Genomic DNA, 14,786 nt, shown 5'->3' with positions numbered 1-14,786 from the left:
GGTCCGAATGGGGGTGTTGGATTTCCTTGGCGTCTTCCGAAGTAAACGATATGGGGTCCGAGCAAAGTGGAGGTTCGCTTGGGGCTGCTTGAAGGCTGCAAACTTGACGTGCCCTCTTCTTTAGTTCACGGACGGAGTCTGCGCAGTCCTCTGGTGGGCCAAGTATCATGGTTATTCGTCCTCGGGCAGGAGAATTGGCCCGCTCGGGATTTTGCCCTCTCAGTCGCTTGGGTGGGCCAGGTAGCTCGTCCGCCTGGAGCATCTCCTCTTGATGGTTCGCCAGTACTTGGTTAGCCGGCTGTTGAACTCCGTTGGTCGGACCGTTGTGGCCTCGTCCTCCTCCGGCGCCGTGGCCGCCGTTAGATCGTCCACCACGTCATCCTCCTCTGCGGCCTCTGCCTCCACGAATGCTCTTGGGCTGAAAGGTGGCTTCGACTTTGCCGGACAGATACTTTCCGTACAGGAAATTCTTGAGATGGACGCATTCGTGTGTGGAATGGCTGGCGATCATGTGGAAGTCGCAGTACAGGTCCTTTGGGTCGGATGACTGTTTGTTTTGGTCCTCCACTTCGGAGACCGCTTGGGGGTCGTGATGCTTGCGAGGTTCATGGTGCTCGTCCCGACTTTTAGCCTTAGGGGGGTGCGACGGTTGCCCGACTATTTTTGCGGCTAACTGGGCGTCTTTATCTTCGTCGAGCGCGAATCTGGAGGCTCGATGTAGCGCGTCGTCGAGGTCCTTGGGCTCCCGTATGTGAAGATCCTTTCGTAATGGCGACCCGGGAATCAACCCCTTTCTAAAGGCCGCCATTGCGGCATCCTCTGGGACGGTGACGCGCGTTAGCTTTTCCTTGAATCTGCTCAGGAAACTGCCGATGGACTCGCCGAGTTCCTGGGTCATCTCCCAAAGGTCAGAGCTCGTCACGCCTCGTTCGATGAGAATTCGACAATGCTTAAGAAAAGCTGTAGATAACTGGTCAAAGTTATCGATTGAACTTGGTTCGAGCCTTGTGAACCATACCAAGGCAGGGCCGGAGAGGCTATCGACGAACAGCTGACAAAAACCAACATCCCTCTGTTCTTCGGTGAATCGTGCCTTTGTCATGGTTGCCATGAAGGACGTCATGAATTGGACGGGGTCTTTGTCTCCCAGGTAGGTTGGGAGTTTCAGCTTGACGTTCGGGATGGCGGCTCGCAAGATCCATTGAGTCAAAGGGGATTGTCGGGTTACTTCGACAATCCTGTCGATTTCTGGAGCCGTGCTAATGGCCCGATGAAGAAGCGTGTTCATACCGCTGATCTGCGTCTTGATTTCTTCAATTTCGAGACAAGATCCCGCGTTTATGAAGCGGGCGACCGGGGCAGCCGAATTCTCGTGCACACGTGAACTTGGGTTCGTAGGTCTAATACTTGATGTCGTCTGAGGGGGAGGATTCCTCCGTTCGTATTGGACGTCCGAGAAGTCGAGACGACGAGTGAGACCGTCAGTGCCGAGTATGGGCGACTGTCCAGCAGAGATTTGCGATGGGATTGTCTGAGTTATGACAGCGTCAACCCTTCGGTTAGTTTCGGAGATCATCTGGTAGATCTCCTTCGTCATGGTGCCGAACAGGATCTTGAAATCTTCCATGGAGACGACCTGCGGATTTTGGACCGCTGTCGTGGTGCGTGCGTCTTCCTCGCCTGATTGTTCATCGGAGAGCTGTGTGTTGCGGTTGGTTGTCTCTTCGCGAGTTCGCCCTGTTTCCTGGCTCGTCTCCCCTTCAGATCTGGCCTCAGGTGGGAGTTCGGAGGAGACATTAGTCAAGTTCCTCGACTCGGTGACGGGGCGGCGAACGTACACGGCGGTGGCCGGCCTGGTTGATACATCGCCCTGTGTTGCAATGTTGTCTTGAGCAGGTGCGACGCCCGTGTCATCGGGTGTGTTGGAGGTGGTACGGTTCGCGCCGGTGACTTCGCTGATGATTAAAGACATTATCGTGGACTTTTCGGATAAGATTGTCTTTCTTAGAGAGTAACTTTTAGAGACGATTTGCGTCCCCACAGGCGGCGCCAATTGTAGAAACTGGTTATCCACAATGAATTTGTTTATGGGGGAAACAAATTCAGTAAAGAAAACTCTCTTAGAAAACTAATCTAGGCTTTGATATTAGAAGAATTAGGGTTTTTATTGCTGAGAACAAGAAGAGAACTCAATAATTGTATTCAATAATCCATGCCTTACAATGGAGAAGTCCTTCCCCCTTTATACATATTCATGAATCGTACAATATATTAACTTTCCTTATCAGACGAACTGAAATAAGGAAAGTTACTCTATCTCTTAGATCGGCCGCCGGGCGAAGTGGAAGTCGGTTCTTCATTCTCGAGACTGGACTTCTTCTATCCAAAGTGGGCTTAAATGACCTAACTGAGCATTTAACCGGATCCCCAGTTAAATAACCAAATTGTCTTTCTGGTTTAGTTCGGTATGTAGGGGGTGCTAAATCCCGCACCAACAGTGAGCCCTCAAACTAGTCTTTTTATCAGTACGAAATTGCCAAAGTGTTGGTTCCGTATGCATGGTTTGCTAAGTCATGGATTTGATACATAGTTGCACTAGGTATGTTATTTTAATGTTATTAATATTCAAACAAGAAATTGTCAAAGAAGATTCATCGGAAGATGTTATTACTGAAGGAAGGTGTTGTAAATCATATTCTACAGAAAGTAGAATCTTGCTTAGGAGGAATGGTTAATCAGGAAAATAACAGTCTCAATGGCTTGCCCTGCTTCTACAATATCTCTCAATATTATTACAAGATCCAAAAGGAGTTACAACTTCAAAATAAGGAATTGCACGTTGCAGTTCAAAGATATAGTTGAGTGAGTACAAGATATACAATGTTGCTTCGTTGTAAGTCTCATAACAGAGGCTTTATTGTGCTCACATACAAAGAAGAGTTTGTGTGATTTTTTTTGCTTCTCGAGTCTGAAACTAATCATGTGATCTTAATATCTTATTGGGACCTCATAACAATCCCCACAAAACTAAGTAATAAAAAAACTCACTCAAGGAACAAGCTTGAATATTCACTAAATCCTTTACACATCTTTCTTACACCTAAAACGAAGTGCACTATCACAATAAAGGTGTTTTCGGTTACCTATGAGCCGTTGGTGTACGCGGCATGGTGTATGGTATCTGACCCATGTTCATTGTTGCACCAGGAACCACTGAACCAGGAACTGGAGCAGCATGGGCACCAAAAGCAATGTGAGGTGGAGCTGGGAGGTTCACTGGTGTTCCAACTGCTGAGACCATCGGTCCAGCTACTGGTTGACCTATGGTGGGTGTTCCATACATAGGAGGTCCTGGTGGTGGTTGAGAGACGGCTTGCTTGGCTGATTTGTTTCCTCCTCCAGCAACAGCAACAGAACTGGTGGTGTTGTTGCCGTTATTGCTGTTGTTGCCGTTATTGCTGTAGTTCTGACCAGTGATTGGTCCTTGTGGTGTTGAGACATCTGCGTTGCCAACACTAGTGATGTCGTGAATGCTTGATCGCCTTCTATCTTTGTTCATTGAGTTGAGACGAATGAAATACTTTTGAGCGTGGCTTGCTACTTGGGTCGGTGTTCTTGTTACTACAAAGTTGCGAGAAATGCTACGCCAATCTCCTTTCCCGTACTTATCCAAACCAAGAAGAAATAACCTGTAACGTAGAAAAGACAAAGACAACAGTTCATCATAATCATTGCATAACCAAAAAGGCAGAAACTTCCAGGTCATAGTATCAAATATGGAAACACACAAACCACTGCCAAACACAACCTAAAAATGATTGCATGTAACACATTAAGGTTTTGTCTTGCATCCACATCTACATCTAATTTGTATATAACATATTAACATGCCACAAAGGTCCGAATCCTACTTCTCAATTGCTTCACTGGATTTTAATTTCGTAAATAAACACGAGAGACATCTCTAGACATCGGTATAAAGAGTTTGAATATGAACCTCGTGATCTCTTTCTTGTCCTACTTTTCCTATTTTATAACTAGCTACGCATTTTCTAATTTACTAGGAGGATCTATCACAGCCAAAACTCAATTTGTCCAAAAAGCACATGTAAACCACCAAATAGATCAAGATGACAGGGGATTAGACCAAAATAATGGCAAAATACAAGAATGGTGTACGAAACTGTTAAAATGGCTTCAATCAGACAAATAAGCATTTTTAAAAAACTCTCCCAGCAAAAAAAACTAAACAACAAAGACAGACTTCACTATTACATCAGTTTTGGGATATAAACAGTGAAGTAATTAATTATATGTCACTTATATAACCATTAGATACTTAACTCTAGTTTTTACGCCTTATCTACTCTAATAATATCCCAAAACCACTTGCAGCTTCAAGAGAGTAAAATGAAGACTGAACTTTAAAGTAAGATTTTCTTGTCTCTTTCTAAAAGGAAGGTGGATGGAGTCTCTCCAATAACGGAGGTGGATACACTAACTATCCTTTTCTCAAGGTTTCACCATGAAAAAAAGCATCTAGCTTCAACAAGTGGTGGAAAAGACGGTCAAAATGGTCCCGGGGGTTAGATAGCATCTCCCCATCATCTCTAACATGGTGGATGTAATGATATAGCAACTAGTACAGGGAGGTACAGAGAATTAAAGAGAACAGCTTTCTCTGTCCCATGCCAAGTTATAATCTCAATAAAATCTGAGACTTTTGAAAATATCACAAAACTAAAACCACTTAAAAAGAAATTTCTACTTTTCTTTCAAAGCATCCTCTGGAGTTACCTCGGGTGAGTCCCCCTATTTAAAGTCTCAGATAGAGGAGACCAAGAACCTAACAAATTTCCAGTGAAAGTCTTGCTTCTAAGTACAGTATGACTTTGAAAACTCTTGACTACTCAACGGTTCACAAAATTAGACACCCAACAGTACCTAAAATTGTCACTTCGAGTAATAATATCAATGTTCTAAAAACACAATGAAGACACGGAGCACATAATAAACATAATTTTGGAAAGAATATAGTTAAAGAATGAGAAGAAGCAGAAACTGGGAATAGTAGCAAAAAGAAAGAAAAATCACCTGTGCTCATCCTCTGTCCAGGCAATACCCTTCCGTCGCTCCTGATCGGCCTTTGATTTACCTCCTTGGTTAGACTCTCCCGCATGATTGTTACCGCCTTTCTTACTACTTCCTCCTTCATCACCAGCATGACCATTTGATCCTTCAGGAGATCCATAGGCAGGAAGAGGCACACATCCTGATTCAATCCTACTAACATCTTCAACTAAAAGCTCGTAATGTTCTTTAATCTGTTCAACACTTTTTCCAGGAACATCTGCAGCAATCTTGTCCCACCGTTCCTCGGATTCATCAGTATTACTAGCTAGAGCTCTCTCAAAGGCAATATCATCCTCTCTAGTCCACACAGGACCATCACTAACTTCCTCCACCGTCATTTCTCCAATCAAACCCGCCCCCAAATTTCTATAGAATCTTACTACACTAAAACCCCTCTCGTAAATCAACTGAGATTTCTGCAAATTTCGAATCTTTTAGAGTTCCTCCACAACCTTAGCAACTGATCATAGATATCAATAGAAAGACAAAAGCTTAATAGAAGAATCCCAAAGCCGAGAAACACACCAACGAACTCAGATCTTCCAAGTATCACTGAACCTCGTTTTAAAAAAGCTACCTTTATATTCCAAATCAAAATCCAACCATACAAGTAATAAACTACGGATACTAAGAGACAATATTGGGGAATCGAATCCTGAGTCTCCTCCCAAACGAAATCAAAATTCCCTAAAAATTAAAACCCTACTCTCTCTACTGATGAACTCTTAAGGACGCAAAGGAAGAAAGATGAATCTAACTTATCGTTACAAGATGAAATATATCCGATGCACCAAAGCAACATCGAGATTGAAACGATGGCATAAGAAGAAACAAAGCAAAAAAAATGTTAAATTTTTGTGAGAAGAGAAAAATTAGGGGTTTCTCTTGGGGTTTTCTAGGGATTGCAACACAACTTGAAGAAGGAGAGAGAGAGAGAGAGAGAGAGAGAGAGAGAGAGAGAGAGAGAGAGAAAGAGAAAGAGAAATCGGAATAACTCAGAAGACTCAGAGAGAGAGAGGGGTCAAAACGCCATTGTTAAAGGGGAAGTTCAAACAAAAGAAACAGTGATAACCATAAGCGCCCACACACACATTCATTGATTGCAACAGTTTTCACAGACAGCTCAACTCCGCTGTTATTTTTTTTTTTTCTCCCTTCTTTTTTTTTTAAAAGTATTTTGGTAATGTTGACTATTTTAATATATATTTCTCATTGTACCAAAGTAATTTTTTTAATTTTTGTTGACCAACTTTTAATTATCATGGCAAGGTGGTTATTTTTTTATAACTGTGGAAAAACATTGTGATTTGCATATTTCACTTTCATAATGCTTTAGCATGTGCCTTTGATATTTTATTGGTGACGATTGGGGTCTATGACAATCATTGATGAATAATAATTATTTTTGTACGGTGTTTTTTTTTTATCACTAGGCAATATAAATAATACTGTACTTGTAAAAATTATTCTTCTAACTAAACCCCTGTAGTTAAAGAGATTACGCTTTTCTCTAGCAACAAAACATTTGCTAATTCCCAATGGAAATAACTTTCCTATCTATGCAATATCTGTTTTTGTATTGTATATGATGACTTTTTGAAAACACTCTATTCATTTTTATACGAAGACTGTTTGTTTTATAATGTTTTAATACCTTTTGGAGATTTTTAAAACATAGTATTTATTAAATACTTTTTGTCAAAAAATTACAAAAATAGTTAAAAATGAAATCAGCAAACCTCCAACTTTTTAAAAATATTCGGACGATCTCGAATTAAAACAGATACACGTAGAAAAAAACTAAAATGTTACCTAAAATGTATACAATGGTCAATCATAAATTCATAAATAATATATTAAAAACAAAAATACGACATTTAGTAAAAATTTACAAATATATAAACATATGTTGCAAAAAAAGATATATATATACATATATAAGATTATGATTAGTAGTAAATTCAATTTTATAACAATTATGTGATTATGTAGGGCTTATTGATCACAAAATCACAAGTTATTATTTCTCTTTTCTTTTACAAAACTAATTATTTGAAGTGAAAATAACATTTAGCAAGGTATAATTAGTATATTTTTAGAGTTGATATTATGTTATTTAAAGTTTTTTTTTTTTTTACATCTTATTGATTCAGTAGTTTTACAGATTGCTAAAAACGAATTGGAAAAAGTAAAAGAAGAAAGAAAAAAAAGTGGTGGAGAGGTGGACAAAGAAGTTAGGGAAGATGTTGACGTCTTATCCATAAATATCCACCAAAAGATCCAATCAGACCGGTCCCCATCAGCCCCCCCCCCCCCCCCCCCCCCCCTCACAGGTCCTTCATTTATCGTTTTTCCTTTTTCTCCCATTTTTATGCGATTCTATCTCTTCCATTATTATTATTATTGTTTTTTCTTTGTTCTAACTTTTTTTCCCCAATTGAGGGAAAAAACCGAACTTACTCGATCGATAAAATCAGATGTTCAACAACATGGAGAAATTGTTACCATAGATTTTGGTTCTAGCTAGCAACTTTAACAAGCTTTTCTATTATCTGATTTTAATTTTTTTTTAGTAAGAAACTTTCTACTACGTTTGCTATTACGATATCAATCTGCGACTATTATTTTATACCAACAAAACAAATGAAACAATGATACAAAACAGAACTATTTCTAACCTAAAGATATTTTGCAGAAAAAAGCCAAAAGATAACCATTGATTATAAATTTGTTCCAACGCAGACTACTTATAAACCCGAAAAAGAGCATCTTTTTATTTCAAACATGAAAAGGGTTTGTTTGGTTGTTCCAAAATGTGCTCTCATAGTCATATGACAAAACAAGCAAACAATGAAAAAAGTTGAGTAACCCCAACAGAGCTCTTTCTCATACAACTTGAAGTTTAAACAAATACAATACCTCCCTGTCCTTCTGAAATACCTTGGCATCCCATAAACCCTAATAGTGTGCTTTCAGAATTTATTTCCATGGAGAACAATAGCAAACGCCCTACAAAACAATAAAATCAATTTTGTAAGATAAGGATAGAGGACAAGATGGTTACAGAAACTGTTCATTATCTAGCAGCCGGCTCAAGTTCTTGATTGCCCAAAGAAATCTATATACAGGGCTTAGAACGGGAAGTCTACCTTTTTCACATAAACAATCAACTAAGAATGCTTAAAATCTAGATCTACGCTTTCAAGGTTGCAACAGAAGATTAAAAGAGAGGAAGAAGGATCAACAAGGACTGGAGATGCAAACCTCTGGTTAACGAGGTACTTAAGCAGCAACCTGTAGCAATTCCCTTTCAGCGCGTTCCCTGATCCTTCTCTCGAGCTCTGGCCTAAAGTGCCTTATCAGACCTTGCACAGGCCATGCAGCTGCATCACCCAATGCACAGATTGTGTGTCCTTCGATCTGTTTGGTTACCTCCTGGAGCATATCAATTTCTTCCAGCTTTGCATTACCAACTTTCATTCTCTCCATGATCATCCAAAGCCAACCTGTTCCCTCTCTGCAAGGAGTGCACTGCCCACAACTTTCATGCTTGTAAAAGTAAGAGAGCCTTGCAATTGCATCCACAACATCGGTTGACTTATCCATCACAATGACTGCTGCGGTTCCTAACCCTGATTGGACAGCCTTGAGCGCATCAAAATCCATCAGCACATCCTCGCAGACGTTCTTAGGAATCAGAGGAACAGATGAGCCACCAGGGATGATAGCAAGTAGATTGTCCCATCCACCTCTAACACCTCCACAATGCCTCTCAATCAGTTCCTTGAGAGGTATACTCATCTCCTCTTCGACCGTGCATGGCTTGTTTACATGGCCCGATATACAAAACAGCTTTGTCCCCGCGTTATTCTTCCTACCGAAACTAGAAAACCACTCAGGTCCACGCCTTAAAATGGTAGGCGAAACAGCCACTGTTTCCACATTGGTAACAGTTGTGGGACAGCCATATAAACCAGCGTTAGCAGGGAACGGAGGCTTCAACCTAGGCTTTCCTTGCTTCCCTTCAAGGCTCTCAAGAAGCGCGGTCTCTTCACCACAAATGTATGCACCAGCACCAAAGTGGATATAAACATCAAAATCATAGCCAGAACCACATGCATTCTTCCCCAAGAGACCAGCCGCATATGCTTCTCTTCTAGCCTTCTCTAGATTCAAACGTTCATTTACATATTCACCCCTGATGTAAATGTACGCTGCACTAGCTCTCATTCCAACACCAGCAATCAAACACCCTTCCAACAATTTGTGAGGGTCATGACGCATGATCTCCCTATCTTTACAAGTTCCAGGCTCACTCTCATCAGCATTCACAACCAAATAGGAAGGACGGCCATCAGATACTTTAGGCATAAAAGACCACTTAAGGCCAGAAGGGAAACCAGCACCACCACGTCCACGAAGACCAGACTTCTTCATTTCATTGACAATCCAATCAGTACCCTTGAGCACCAAATCTTTGGTCCTATGCCAATCACCTCTCTTCATCGCGCCTTTGAGAAATGGGTCATGTAGACCATAGAGATTGGTAAAAATCCGATCTTCATCCTTGAGACCACCGAAATGAGTCTTTTCCGGAGGCGGAGGAGGTGGAGGCGGCTGTGGAGTGGTGGAAGTGGATGCAGCTTGGGTGCTGAATGATCTCAAAGCTGGAGCCAATCTGTTACTCTCCTTCCAAAGTGATACTGCCCTTTGCAAACCAAGAATCCCCCTAACGGGTGCCTATCATCAAATCCACATAACATAGAGGTTATATTGCAAAATCAATTCAAAGTAACAAACACTCAAACGCATGATTCTGGTTCAAAAGCAAAACATCACAAAACCAATTAAAGGAAGTGAATAAACCCAATCGCTCTTGAAAAAATACGATAACCTCGAGGCAGATCAAATCAAATTCCAATCAATCACAACCAGCTAGATCTATATGAAAGAAGATGTCGCATTTTGAGATTATTCAACTACATACGAAATCAATACAATCAACGTCACAAATTCCAAAAACCCTAACAAATGCGATCGAGAGAGAGAGAGAGAGATTAAAAAAAACAAACACATAACCTAGAAATGAAATTGAAGATCATCAAAGTGAGATTACATACCATTGGAGACAACGCGAAGTAGTCGTACAGAGAGAGAGAGAATGGTCTTTTTGTTCTTGAAGCCACCTGAGACCAACGCGAGTTATAAGGTAGCTTAGACGGACGGAGTTATAATTCCTCTCCTACCTGAGACCGACGAACTCGAGATGAACTGCTTGGTTTAGATTAGTCCGCGTCTTCATGACGTTAACTTTTTCCTAATGTTTTATGGGCTTATCCTGGGCCTAGCCCAAATATTCCGGCCCGGTAAAAATCAATTAACGTAAAATATGTGGGTCGAATGTGAAATATTTATAAAAGTATAGGGAATAATTTGCATATAGAAACATATACGAGGCGTCTTTTTATAATTTTTTCTCAATCTCCAATTGCCTCTGGCCGGCGATTAGCAGAGGCGGTGGTCCGTTCGAATTCGATAGAGAGACCCAATTTTGATCTGCTCTTCCTTGAGTTTCACGTTTTTGGTGAGTACCATCTATCTATTATCTCTATTATTATGATGATTTAGTTTCAGGATGTAATAAAGTATATAACCCTAAATTTAATTTGTTTAATTCGTTGTATTTAGGGTTTGGGATTTGTTATGGAATATTCCTCAGTTTCAACAAGTTCATGGGGTGCCAATATTGGGTTTGAGGTTTATAAGTCATATATCTGGATGCGTCTGTGTTATATTGTGTTGGGATAATTGTGTTTCTTGTGGTTTTTTTCTTTTGATCCCTTAGTGGAATTGGTTTGCTTTAAGGTAATGGTGCAATTGGGTTATTGCAGCATCTAAAGAAGCACGGTACTGGTCTAGGAATCGCTGAACAGGTGAGCTCTTTGATTCTTGTAACTACTACTTTGGTCTGTATGCTTTTTTGATCCAAGAAGTATGTGTGTTTCCAACTATTTAGTTGAAGCTTTTTTTTTTTTTTTTGCGAGTGTCTGTATTTGCTGTTTTACTGGTCAATTTCTTATTCTGATTTGTTCTCTGACAATTGCTCTACTTGCAATCAGGGGATACTGATGCCTATAGACACGCAAGTGAAACATAACAAACTTGGACTGAGAGCAGAGAAACTAAAGATACAATGGAGGAAGAAAATTGTAAAGTCTCAGGCTACCATTCCTCAAAACAGTGAAAAAGTAAGTGATGTTGCATTTGAATTTATTCTTTTTGGGTCTGTTTCTAGCTGTGTTGAGTTAGACTATAAGAAGTAAGGAGAACTGAATGTGCATTCCTTTTTTTCTCTCCTTTTGACAGTTGAGTTGCTGTGTTCAGGTGTCGAACGTTATGGGTGAGTCCTCTGGATCAAGCAGTTCATTGCCTGCTATCAATTCTTCCAACATTGGGTTTCAGGTATTTATGTCGAGCTGTGTTCTATCTTTAATGTCTATGTTTTACTGTGTGTTTTCCTTGTTTCGAATGATATACTATAAATGGTGTTTAATCAATGGTAAACGTTGGAATATGCAGCTACTAAAGAAGCATGGCTGGACGGAAGGCACTGGTCTTGGAGTCGCTGAACAGGTAAATTTGCATATGCTTATTATATCAATTAGTGTTCTCTCTAGCTGTGGAAACGCAGTGTCCCTTTATCATTCTGGTTCCGTTCTAGTTGCGGAATCGCATCTACTGATGCAATGTTATTCGCCACCCAATAGGAATGTTTCACTTCTCTAATTGTACTCTTCTTCCGAGCAGGGCAGATTGGTGCCTGTACAAGCAGAGCCAAAAAATAACAAAAGAGGATTGGGAGCTGAACAACCAGCTAAGAGAAAAGCGGCACAACCTAAGGCTACAGCTTCTGGACACGGCGAAAAGGTATTGATTCCCTTTAAATCTGTAACTACCTTATAATGAAAAAATATTCATGCATTGGTAAAGAGTATGCATCAACCACACATCATATCCCAGTTTTGCTGGACTTGGTTTTACTTTATCATGTAGCCATGAGCTTTCTTGTTTTACAATTCTTAGCAGGCTCGAGGTAGTTGATATCCATTTTCAACAGAGTAGGAACTAATCGTTTGTAGTGCAGACATTATCTCTAAGGCATATAATTTATATTTTCCTTAAACTATAAATTTCAGGATGAAGGAGAGTCAAAGAAGAGCAAGAAACTCTCTAAGAAAATGCGGAAGATGATGGAGCACGAAAAACATCTACAAGAAAAAGAATTTGAACGAGCCTTCTATAGGGAGTTCTGGCCTGAGAATCTATAACTAACTAGGTTTTCTCCTTTAGTTCTTATTGACCTGGATGTTCCAAAAGCTTTCTGTAATTACTGCAAATTTAGAGTAGCTTTGTTTCCTATATAGCCTTGATCTATGAGGAAGAAGAAAGATAGTTATACGACCTGCGAAACATTCTTCCGTAGATTAATCTACCCTTTTGACATTTATAAAAAAAAAAAAAAAAAAAAAAAAAAGAGATAATGGAACTTAAAATTGCAGAAGATGCAAGCAAGCAAAACGTTTGCTTGTAAGTTTCTAATTTGTATGTTCATGTGTCTTGCATTGGCTTACTCATGCATATAGCATGACCATTTCACTTTACATTATGGAAGAAATTAGAATAATGATCTGATTCAACATGAGAGTAACTGAAAATTCTAGCTTTTGGTAATCAAAAGACTTCAAATTCCCTTATTTTGTTTGCTTAATTAATTCACTTTTTTTTTTCTTTTCTTGTAGTTGAAATAAATGGGCTGAGAAAGAAAGGCCCATTAACACCTCCCAAATAAATAGAAATTGTTATATCTTCTTCCTTCGCTGTCGTCGTAGTTCCCAGACAAGCTCGCCTTTTTCTGCAGTGCTCCGCCGCATCCGAAGCCGGTCTTTTCAAAATCGTCGAGCTTCAACAATGACGTCACTTCTCCTACCTTCATCTCAATTTCTCCAGACTCGAAGCCAGAGCAATGGCCAACGATTGCTACTCCCTCGAACACCACTGTTCTCCCCACTACCCTCACTCCGTCAGCTGAGACCGAAACACATCTCTGTTTCCGCCGCAACGCCGAAGAAACAGTCGGAGATTGTCGCAGCTCCGAAGCCGAGTGCGAAGAAGAATTCGAGCGTGGAGGAGGAGACAGAAGAAGAGGAAGTAGAGGAAGATATGATGTGGATTCAGGAGAAGGCGTTAGACCTAGTCGAGTTCACTGGATCGGTGACTCAGGCGATTCCAGGTCCTCGAGTTGGAAGTAGCAAATTGCCGTGGATGCTCGCTGTTCCGTTAGCTTACGTCGGCGTCACTTTCGTCACTGCTTTTGTCAAAACCGTTCAGAAGTTCTCTTCTCCTAAAGCTCAACGCAGGAAACTGGTCTCTGATTCCATTCTCTATCTCTCTCTCTCTCTTTTGTGATCCTTACTTGAGATAACAAAAGAACTGATTCAATTTTTTGTTTTGGAATCTCTTCAGGTGAATCAGAATGCTATGCTTTGCAGATCTATAGATGAACTGTTACGGAAAGATGGAACAGTGCATAGCTCTGAGCTTAAGGCACTTGAACAAAAGGTTTGTATATAATAAATGTATTTCTCATCATTGGTATGATCTTTATGATCATTTCATTCCAGAATCTGTCATTTGGAAACGCTGAATTGTGTTTTCTACATCCAGACAGAGTTCAACATGGAGGAGATATTGAGGAAATACATTCGGTATGCGTTGAATGAGAAGCCGTTTAATCCTGACCTTGTTGCTGATCTCATTCATCTGAGAAGAGCTTCTGGTTTGAATGATTCTCAGATTCCTGAGATTTTAAATGAGATCTCTCGTCGTATTGTTAAAGAAAAAGGTTTCCATACAAACCTCTGTTTTATGAAGGTTCTCTCTTCAATTGTTACAATCTTCTTGACATCGTTGGTGGTTTTGCAGGTCCGGTAGTGATGAAAATGCAAGGGTTTACAGAAAAAGGATTCAAGAGAAAACTTGCTGTGCAGGCCCTTTTTGGGAAAATTTACTATCTTTCTGAGGTAAATGGATGCAGAAACATTTACTTCTACTTGAGAGAATCTGCTTACTCTTTTCATCATCTTCATTGATCTATTCATAGAGCCAAATATGCATACAATGTTCTGTATGTGATAGATTTTCTAACTCCATTCATTCTCTTTTCGATAGCTTCCTGACTTCTGCTCAAAAGACAACTCCTTAATCGTCAAGGAAATATTCGGAGTTACAGAGTAAGTTAGACTCTCAGGTTGCTGCTGCTTTATTCTTGTGCTTTCACAACGTTCCTTTTACTTGACCAATCTCTACAAAACATTTCAGTGAAGACGCAGAGAAGCTGCGGATACACGCGCTTGCTGAAGCTGGAGACATAGAGGCACTTGAGAAAATGGTGGAATTTGAGAAAACAGCCGAGTCTTCCTCGGATAAAGAAGAAGAAGATTCAAATGAAGAAGATGACTCTAATACCACTCCTTAATAAGATGTTTCTTTAACACTAGGATTTTTTCCAAAGGGGTTTTCCTCCTTATGTTCTTTGACTTATATATATCACATTGTTCACAGTAGTAGACGTCTAAAATTTCAACCAAAATTTG

General features: G+C 40.3%; 5 protein-coding genes across 14 annotated transcripts; 2 read left to right on the top strand and 3 right to left on the bottom strand.

The window, feature by feature from the left end:
- Positions 1-376: 376 nt before the first annotated feature.
- On the bottom strand, positions 377-1,972 carry LOC104709870 (uncharacterized). Its single transcript, XM_010426417.2, has one exon. The coding sequence runs from the start codon at positions 1,970-1,972 to the stop codon at positions 377-379; it is 1,596 nt and encodes a 531-aa protein (XP_010424719.2).
- Positions 1,973-2,839: 867 nt separating this feature from the next.
- On the bottom strand, positions 2,840-6,315 carry LOC104708229 (transcription factor SRM1). The gene is made up of 2 exons (XM_010424765.3): positions 5,095-6,315; positions 2,840-3,689 (listed from the first exon to the last, which is right to left on the bottom strand). The coding sequence occupies exons 1-2, from the start codon at positions 5,469-5,471 to the stop codon at positions 3,140-3,142; spliced, it is 927 nt and encodes a 308-aa protein (XP_010423067.1). The 5' UTR covers positions 5,472-6,315; the 3' UTR covers positions 2,840-3,139.
- Positions 6,316-7,880: 1,565 nt separating this feature from the next.
- LOC104708228 (NADH dehydrogenase [ubiquinone] flavoprotein 1, mitochondrial) lies at positions 7,881-10,479 on the bottom strand. Its single transcript, XM_010424764.3, has 3 exons — positions 10,254-10,479; positions 8,398-9,873; positions 7,881-8,142 (listed from the first exon to the last, which is right to left on the bottom strand). The coding sequence occupies exons 1-2, from the start codon at positions 10,254-10,256 to the stop codon at positions 8,416-8,418; spliced, it is 1,461 nt and encodes a 486-aa protein (XP_010423066.1). The 5' UTR covers positions 10,257-10,479; the 3' UTR covers positions 7,881-8,142; positions 8,398-8,415.
- A 73-nt stretch (positions 10,480-10,552) lies between these two features.
- On the top strand, positions 10,553-12,792 carry LOC104708227 (uncharacterized). 10 transcript variants are annotated; one of them, XM_010424757.3, is made up of 8 exons: positions 10,555-10,717; positions 10,822-10,890; positions 11,025-11,066; positions 11,253-11,381; positions 11,518-11,595; positions 11,713-11,766; positions 11,941-12,060; positions 12,330-12,792. In XM_010424757.3, the coding sequence occupies exons 2-8, from the start codon at positions 10,837-10,839 to the stop codon at positions 12,459-12,461; spliced, it is 609 nt and encodes a 202-aa protein (XP_010423059.1). In that variant the 5' UTR covers positions 10,555-10,717; positions 10,822-10,836; the 3' UTR covers positions 12,462-12,792. The 10 variants fall into 10 exon arrangements, with proteins under 10 accessions (XP_010423064.1, XP_010423059.1, XP_010423060.1 ...); XM_087462851.1 differs by having other exon boundaries at positions 10,573-10,717; positions 10,999-11,066; XM_010424759.3 differs by having other exon boundaries at positions 10,576-10,717; positions 10,999-11,066; positions 11,500-11,595.
- A 36-nt stretch (positions 12,793-12,828) lies between these two features.
- Positions 12,829-14,782, top strand: LOC104708226 (uncharacterized). The gene is made up of 7 exons (XM_010424755.3): positions 12,829-12,860; positions 12,933-13,557; positions 13,657-13,752; positions 13,858-14,035; positions 14,116-14,213; positions 14,362-14,423; positions 14,512-14,782. The coding sequence occupies exons 2-7, from the start codon at positions 13,102-13,104 to the stop codon at positions 14,666-14,668; spliced, it is 1,047 nt and encodes a 348-aa protein (XP_010423057.1). The 5' UTR covers positions 12,829-12,860; positions 12,933-13,101; the 3' UTR covers positions 14,669-14,782.
- The last annotated feature ends 4 nt before the right edge of the window (positions 14,783-14,786 follow it).

Source organism: Camelina sativa, chromosome 8 (genome assembly GCF_030686135.1).
Source record: "Camelina sativa cultivar CO46 ecotype springtype chromosome 8, ASM3068613v1".
NCBI classification, from domain to species: Eukaryota; Viridiplantae; Streptophyta; class Magnoliopsida; order Brassicales; family Brassicaceae; genus Camelina; species Camelina sativa.
The sequence above is the reverse complement of the archived record's forward strand: the minus strand, read 5'-3'. Positions and strand labels throughout refer to the sequence as shown.